Below are 9,227 nucleotides of genomic sequence, written 5' to 3'. Positions count from 1 at the left end.
TCTCTCTCTCTCTCTCTCTCTCTCTCTCTCTCTCTCTCTCTCTCTCTCTCTCTCTCTCTCTCTCTCTCTCGGAATACATTGGTGGGTGAACATTGTCATACCTGTGTCGCTGATGCCGCCATTTTAAGATGCCCGTGTTTTGTTAGTGTCCCGATGTCGCTGTGGTTTATGGTGAATCTGGTGATCCCCTCGATCCCGTTGTCCCTGGTCTCAGGCATGGCCCCGCCCCCGGCCACGTGGCTCAGGAGGCTCTTCCCCTGGGAGGCGCACACCGTCATGGGAAGACGGGGGTCATCCCAGGGTTGCAGCTCATGTTGTCCTTTCCCGGGAGTCGTCGGTCGTTGAAGGTGTGCTTGCTGATCGCCGCATCCGTCTTCACCATGACCAGAGGCTGGGCCTTGTGTTTCACCCGTCTCGCGCAGGTGAACGACAGTCTGATCTCGTCCACCATGGCACTGCAGAAAGACCTCTGGGCAAGAAGGGAGGGGGGGGGAGGAGAGGAGAGAGAAGGGAGGGGAACGGGAAGGGGGGACGGGTGGGTAAATGCCTTAGCTTTAAATGGTTCTGACAGCAGAAGAGTGTCAACAAGTCCAAGTTCCAAGAACACACAGAACATTCGTTGTGTGTGTGTGTGTGTGTGTGTGTGTGTGTGTGTGAGTGCCTCTCCATAGCTGACAGCAATGTCAAGCTGAATCACATGAAACCCATGCACTATTCACTCTTCCTGTCAGATAGATTTGTACACAGATCCTATTCTTCCTCTATTACCTACAGAAGCATGCTTTTAGCAACAACCCACTTAGTTAAATAACTCAAATTAGTTATTTACAACTGTTACACCTTCATGGTATTCTGACATCTGCAATGATTAATAACAGGTTAATTTTCTATGTTCCAATTTGTAATTATGACTATTAAAATAAAGTAAACGTTCATTGTTTATGGCCAAATCATATGTGGAGGTTCATGCAAATCCGTTTAAAGCGTGTTTCTGCAAAAAAATACATGGACACAGTACAGCAAGTATCTTTAGGGTGACTACTCGTGAGCTTAGAATGATAAGGATCTATCTCCGTTTAGGGTAGTTCAGAGATATTGAGCGTCAAAGTTTTTACATTCCATTATGTTTTGTGAGATGGAACCATGGAACAAAAATGTCAACATTTAAAAAATAACACCACACAGGCATTAATAAACACCTAATGGATCAGATTATGTAAAAAACTCAATTTTGACAAAAATGGAGATAGAACCTTATAATTCTAACGTCACGTACTGTCGAAAATTTGTACAGTTTGAAGACTTTGAAAAACTTCAAACTAAACATTAAATCAATAGCATTTACAATTGGCAATCATTTAATTCAACCTGTATGTAATAAATAAGGATCTGAATCTACCTGTTCACGTACTGCCGTCTTCCTCAGCTTGTATACGAATTCGGCGATGGCCACGAACACGGAGAGGACCAGGCCCGACGCCAGCACGATGAAGATACCGCCCAGGTTCTGGATGCCCATGGGCCCCGTCTCACGACGCTCTTCATCGATACAGTTGTTCCCGGTCCACCACTTCTCCTTCAGCATGTGCAGACGCCCGTCCTCCATGATGCTCAGGATGGCGATGGTGACTTTGTCCCTGTATGGGGAGCCTGCAAAGAAACACAAGATCAAATCAAATCAAATCAAATTGTATTTAATTTGTATAGCGCATTTCTTACAAGATGCAACTCAATGCGCTTCACAAACTGACAGAACCGCAAGCAGGCAAAAGTAAAAACCTGTACACTATGTAGCCAGGAAAATTCCCTTGCAGCCCTCTACACATAGAGCGACTACTAACCAGTTTGCCTACCAGCACCCAGCGGTGGACCCCCACACCCCCCCACCCCCCCACACAAGATCATGCTTTCATCCGGTTGAAACATCTGCTATAGTTCTTTGAAGATGGGTTTCTTCTTCTATCAAACTTGAGAATAAAGGCTCGAGCGCCGGTGTCGTTATGGAGTACCGGTACACTGCCATAATGGCGTATCGAAAAATGCTCTACATCAGACTCACACATCAGGATTTCTATCAAGTATGATCAGCAGCCATCAATATACAGTATATAAAAAAAAGAAATCGTACCCAAGGGAGTGCCGATTCCATAGCCTTTGCTGTCGATTGTACCCCCGATCTGTGTGAGGTTGCAGTTCCGCCGAGTGATATAGTCGATGGTCGTAGATTCCATAAGAAGGGCATAGTCCGACTTGAGAACCCTCTGGATACCGTCCTCGATGGACTTGACCAGCGACGTGCTCTGCTTACTACTCATAAAGGCCCACATCTTCTCAAAGGTGGAAACCTTGGATTTCTGTAAGGGAGAAAAAAATAACATGATAGCTTAGAAGTTATAGTCTTTGATGAGTTGAGTCTTCGATTATGCATTGAGCCTGCCTTGTTATAAAGAAATTGAGAGATCACAACATTTCTGAAGTCCAACACTTGGAAATGGAAATTCACACTTCTTCTCCGGTGTGTTGACCGGGTCAACTTGACCCCATTACAAAGATAGCCTCAGTGAGACACAGCAGGTGTTGATAATACTCTTTTAACCTTGCCTTCTTTTTCTCCCACAATCAACCTGTCAAGGTGTGTAGTAGTATTAACTTGGGAACACAGGAAACGCATCGGAGCCTTGGGCTTTGTGAGGACGAATAAACAACACAACGACAGGCTGCTATATTCACAATATTCAAGTATCTCCTTTGTCACTTGTGTCATTTTCATCTAGTCTAGATTTTGAAACACCATGGGCCGGTTTCAGAGACAAGGCTTAAGCCTAGTCCTGGACTAAATCACACTTTCAATGTAAAATCTCCATTGAAGATGTTTTTTAGTCTAGGATTAGGCTTAAGCCTTGTCTGTGAAACCGGCCCCATAAGGCCTAAAATCAAATCATAAAGTGTAGCATAATAGCATGCAAGAAGGGCCCTACTGTTAGCCTTTACATCTGGGTCAGTAGGTGAAATGTGAACGTGATGTATGTGTATACAGTATGTATAAACAAAGCCCCCCACGAACGTAGACGAGAGCAGCATGCGTACTAAGCAGGGGCTTAGAGTGTAACGGCTTCTCTCCGGCCAACAGTGCCTCTCGCCTCCGTGTGATTTGACGAGTCCACGGCTACTCAACCTCTCCAGTATTTATCAGTTCCCGCATCTGCTTGAGTCAAGCTAGTTAGCCCTCCCTGCGATAATGAGAAGGAACTGAAGGTACTTGAGCTGTGCAACCCTGATGAGGTAATTAGACACCTGCGTCTCCTCTGGCTAATAATGCCGCCGCAATCATATCCAGCAATCATGAACGGTAAACACGATGAAGGAGTGAAATCACTTTTTTTTCCCAGTGAAGTCCTCCAGAACCAAACTGCTCTTTTACTTTGAGAAGGTCAACGAGAGAGTTCAAGGTAGGCAGCTGGTGTCAGCAGGAAGTTGAGCATTGGCAGGGAAAATATCAAACACTATTCACTGACTCTCTCTTCTTGAGCTGTATATTTATAACGAGGTTAATTCATGTGATTCATTGAGTGCTAAAAGTAAGTAAATAAAATGTTTGATTGAACTTTGATTTCAGTCTGAAGTATAGTCTGTGTTATAGTATAGTAGTATAGTATAGTATAGTATATATAAGTATAGTCTGTGTTATAGTATAGTATATATAAGTATAGTCTGTGTTATAGTATAGTAGTATATTATAGTATATATAGTATAAGTATAGTCTGTGTTATAGTATAGTAGTATATTATAGTATATACAGTATAAGTATAGTCTGTGTTATAGTATAGTAATATATTATAGTATATACAGTATAAGTATAGTCTGTGTTATAGTATAGTAGTATATTATAGTATATACAGTATAAGTATAGTCTGTGTTATAGTATAGTAGTATATTATAGTATATACAGTATAAGTATAGTCTGTGTTATAGTATAGTAGTAGAGTATAGTATAGTATAGTGTAGTATATATAAGTATAGTCTGTGTTCATGAAGGCTGCGGCCGGCGGTAGCCTAGAAGTTAGAGAAGCCGGCTGGTTGGATCCAGGGAGGGAGCTGCAGGTGCCCTTGAGCAAGACACCTAACCCCTAATCGCTCCAGGGGCGTGGACTATGGCTGACCCTGTTCCCACAGCTAAAACTACCACATTCCAACAATTGATTGACAAGTTGATTGCATGGCAAATAAAACATTATTATTATTATTATTATTATTATTATTATTATTATTATTATTATTATTGTTATTATTATTATAAGAGAATCCAATGGAATCTGTTTTTTCATAGCCAAGTGACCACCAAGGTGACAAAGGACACAGTAACCCCAACATTGATTCAAGTGGTTGGGCAAGTGATTACTGTAATATTAGATTGGACTATTGGATATTGAATAATAACACCTTCTGGTGACTACTTGGATCATGTTAAATGGACCATTGCAACCAATGTTAACTGAGACCTCTATGTAAAGTGTACCACTGGGGAAATGTCTCTCTGGATATGTATTTTCCTTGCTGTTGCATGTGATAAACGTATGGACTTTTCCGTAGTCCTTGAAACATCAATGGAAAATGTGCAATGTTTTCAATTTCTTACAGGGAGAAACAGATTCTCCCTTACATATCTTATTCAGCACCACAGCCGCAGCATCTGAGGCAAAACTTAAAATAAGAAAATAAAATAAGAAAAACCCTCCAGGTAAAAAGCTGAAACTTTGGAATGAAAAAATCATTACGGAGAAACACATCAAACATGTAGAGAAGTGTAGAAGCTAGAGCATTTGCTTTTGCAGTGGGAATTAAGATCTTTAAAAAAAAAAAATAGAAAGAAAATCTCTTCTTTTGTGGAATGGTATTGATTTTTCTTTTTCTTGAGAAGCGTACTGTATAGAGAAAAAAGTTAAGTTTTTTGAAAAGTCGACTAAGAAGTTCTTCACACAGGTTTTATGACAATACTGTGTGTGTGTGTGTGTGTGTGTGTGTGTGTGTGTGCATGCGTGTGTGTGTGTGTGTGTGTGTGCATGCGTGTGTGTGTGTGTGTGTGTGTGTGTGTGTGTGTGTGTGTGTGTGCCCTAACCCACATGCGTGCATCTTATGACGAGTGCTGCTTATGAAACTCAACATTAAGCAAAACAAAATTCCAGACTCAACTAATTCATAGACACAGTAGTAAACATTGGAGTATACTGTAGTACTCCAAACTGGTTTATACATAAACGTACCCTGAAGAAAGCCATGGTAGCCCCATCCTTGACCACGCCGTACTCGATCTTGGTCTGTTTGGCGATGTCGTCGGCCGAGTCCACGGGCGACTCCATGCGCTCCACGGTGAGGAAGGCCGCCAGGTTGGCCGTGTAGGAGGAGATGATGATGAGGGTGAAGAACCACCAGATCCCTCCGATGATCCTGGTGGAGAGGGCTTTGGGCATCAGCTCTGAGCCTGGAGGGAGGTAGACACGGGGCCGAAGGAAGAAGAGCAACAGTCACTGAATTACAAGTCCCAACGGTGGTGTTGTTGGACATCGACACTGTGTGACACGATCTGTGTTTCATCCACTGATGATAACAAAGAGACGTACTGTCTGTGGTTGCTTCTTTTCATTTCATTTCTGAGATGATGACTGATACACACTCTGTTGGTTATTACTGAGAACTGTATTCTCAGAGGGGAGGGGGGTGGGGGGTACAAGGCATATCCAAGTACCTGGCAGTATGCCTTTGTTTTGAAAAATAAATTGAAATTAAATTTGGCGTCAGTTGGCTGACGGTGGAAGAGGCAGATCAGCAAAGGGTTTTTGGGCGGCTCCCCACACACACTAATGGCACAATGGCATTCCTGGATGCCTTCAAGCTGTGTGGGGAGTCCCTTCTGAAACAATGACACGAGATGAATTCACAACTGAGAGAGAGTAGACCGTTCTTGTGTGTCTCTTCTCCCTTCATTTACAATGCAGGGAGAAGATGATTCCACCCAGCCAGAGAAAACATAGTGAATGGTTGAATGAAGTATTCTTAGTGGAAGCCAAGCATAGCATAACAGAAGCAGAAAATAAAGTAAAACCTGTTAAATCTATTTCGGTGTGTTTTTTAAATAATACAGTGACGTTGTGCGTTAGCTTTTTTTGCTGTTGGAGTCTCATAAATAAATTGACAAACACAAAGTCTGCTTCCAATTAAAATAATGTCGCAGAGACAAAAGGGTCACGTCTAAATGCGATTGTTCTCTCTTCTCTCTCTCTCTCTCTCTCTCTCTCTCTCTCTCTCTCTTCTCTCTCTGCCTCTGAACTTCTCCACCCTCACTGCCACAGTCTTACAGTATGAGCACACATGCGTCTGCCTGAAATATATGGTTAAAATGTCAACAATGGGAACACTAAATGTGAGTTATTCCACCAGCTGCTGGTCTTACTGTATGTATATATACATATATATATACGTATATATATATACACATACACAGTACGCACAATTTATTTGTGTTGAATAGTGTATCACAAAGCTGGTCTCCCTCATTCATAACCATTACATTTTGTGACAACGTATTGTGCAGTACGCTTGACAGGGTAAAGATTGACTTATCAGTGTCAGGACGACAATGCTGAATTATTTAAGCTGGCTAGACTGCATACCACAGCATTTGCTTGCTATGACTTTGTTCGGTCCTTTGTCAGGTAGATTGCTATATCTTGTTTACAATGGCTTTCTGACTCACAGTTAAAAGTTACTTTATATTTTGTCTCTGACAACCTTTAAAAACGCCCTCCCCATAAGAGGGCTGTGTTTGGTGTGCGCCACTACTTTACTGAGAAGATTTATGAGGGCAATTCTGAAGAGTAACTAGCCCACTGTGGGGAGGTAGAGAGAGTGGTCAGCTTTTTAACCTTCCCTACCAAATTTGATTGGATTTGTCCTTTGTGATTTGACAGCCTTACACGATGGCAAACAAGGACAGTACAGCAAAAGTCCATAATAAAAAAAAAATATCACTTCAATACAGGAATGCACGCAAGCTTTGGAGGTCTTACTGGGACAGAACTGGAACTACTGGTAGCGCAATTGGATTCAAGGCAATAAAACTGCTGTTGTCAGCTAGGAACACTATATAGGCTAGCACTGCACCAAAACACTCTAATAAATACAAAAAGGGATTGGTCATATAGTGCTGAGGAAATAAAACTGTGTCAATGTGCTATACATCTCCTTGAAGAAGGACTCATGTCTTGTAAGCCCAAAGAAGTATAAATGTCCTTTCAGCGTAGAAGATAATGATGCAATTCCAGTCAACAAAATGCCACATTCATCTCACTGACTGCGGTGCTTGCTGCAGCTAGAATAGCTAGATGCTGACATACAGCAAACAGTATAAACAAAACATTCAAATGGAAAGTATGCTTACACAGTGGGATATGACTATGTGGGAGACAGACGCTACAGAAATGCGATGAGAAAGTTGCCTGGTTTCAGGAATGCATTTAGAATAACGTTCCTATCAATCACTAATGTAAAAATGCTATGGTGATAGTATGCATAGTCTCAACTTTATGAAAAGGTATACAGTATACAATTAGTGTTTGTTTCTTTTGTTGGTCTTGGTAGGTTTCATTGTTAATATCTGTAATATATAAATTATTTTGTGCAAATTCTGGGTGTGTGCGCCGACCATCAAGTGTAATGTTTGTTGATGATGAATAGGGGGCAGGTAATTATAGGAATTTTCTTCTTCCTGCTCCTTTTTTGCCCATGGGGAAATGAATTAATTGTATAGGACACATACAAATGTATGACATGTATGACAATCTCATGTTGCAAAAAATAAATAAATGAAATGAAATGAATGAAAATGTTAAGCCTGAATATACAGTATACTCTACATAGAACATAGGGAGCGCTCCATTAGGCATGCCCCCAGAACATGTGCAGAGTCTGTGGCATCGAGCTAGCTGCTCCATCGACATTCTGAAAAGCAGAATCAGTCAGTGCCTTCATCAGAGTTATTCTCTGTGGATTCGGCAGCGATGAACAATACAAAAATATGATGCCCTGGTTTTTCCTGCCATGTTGTTCTTCCCACTGGCGAAGCCGCAACATTAACATCAGGGAGGCATATCTCTCCCCGTGAGAATCATTACCTGCACTTAGCATTCCCTCCTATGCCTCATCACATAAAAAAACATCTCTACGCCAGAGGCTGGTAATGCTTATTAATCTCCTTTTAATACCCATAAAAACAAAATACATGTTTTCCATACAGAGACACCCCACAACTCTGGATCTCAGATAGAAATACAGATAGGTTAAAATAATGTTCCGTCATAATATCAAACTATAGATTGTTAACTATCAAATACAAAAACAGCAAATCTGGTTTCATGTTCCACCACATTTTTCTGCACAGATTGGACATATGTTTGTTGTGAGCAGAAAGCCTGCCACCGTCCCTGGCAAACCCTTTTGAAGTACATGAGGTGTGTACTTTTGCACCTCTCCAAATTTACATTTGTTGTGTTTGTGTATGACACCTCCCTCCTACAAACAGATTAAAAAAAAAAATCTGTCTGTAACGTTGTCATTTGCATTTTAAACATGGAGAAGAAATAGTCTCCTTCTCGTTGCTGTCAATGTGTTTGGCAGTAGAGCATGCAGAGCTTGAATACAGAGCTTGTATGACAATGACAACATACAGAGCTTGTACGACAATGACAACATACAGAGCTTGTACGACAATGACAACATACAGAGCTTGTATGACAATGACAACATACATAGCTTGTATGACAATGACAACATACAGTACACCTGAGTATACTTGGACTACATTTGTCTCAGCACAGAACACATACTGTATGTGGCCACACATTTGGGCGATTATAATAAAGATACATTGTTTGTTTAGGTGTGTCAGCAGGCTTTGTAAATGTGCTGCTGTACACAGCAAGGTCCTGGAAGAAGAACATTAGATCGTATGGTATCCATGTTTGTCAAATAAAGGAGGTGGAATCATGAAATCATCCTATTTCACATTTCACTTCATTTACTTTCTTCATCTGCAGATCAAACAAGGTTACTCATCATGTGCCTATAATTCACAAAACTAAAAACCACCTTTGAAAAACAACATAGCATTGCTTCGGTACAAAGTAAATGAACTAGGGAATGCCTGGTCTCGACGAGGCTACCCTAACACCTGT

General features: G+C 41.3%; 1 protein-coding gene across 1 annotated transcript in view; it reads right to left on the bottom strand.

Moving 5' to 3' along the window:
- Positions 1-274: 274 nt before the first annotated feature.
- The window catches only part of grik3 (glutamate ionotropic receptor kainate type subunit 3), a gene marked incomplete at both ends in the record, with an annotated part of 100,331 nt that continues 91,378 nt past the window's right edge, over positions 275-9,227 (bottom strand). The window contains 4 exons of the mRNA XM_080540038.1: positions 275-469; positions 1,400-1,650; positions 2,129-2,354; positions 5,262-5,479. Coding sequence (XP_080396164.1) covers positions 275-469; positions 1,400-1,650; positions 2,129-2,354; positions 5,262-5,479 — 890 coding nt within the window. The remainder of the gene's footprint in view (positions 470-1,399; positions 1,651-2,128; positions 2,355-5,261; positions 5,480-9,227) is intronic.

The sequence above is a fragment of the Nansenia antarctica genome, assembly GCF_963989245.1.
Source record: "Nansenia antarctica genome assembly, chromosome: 10".
Taxonomy (NCBI): Eukaryota; Metazoa; Chordata; class Actinopteri; order Argentiniformes; family Microstomatidae; genus Nansenia; species Nansenia antarctica.
This window is presented reverse-complemented; position numbering and strand designations above follow the sequence as displayed.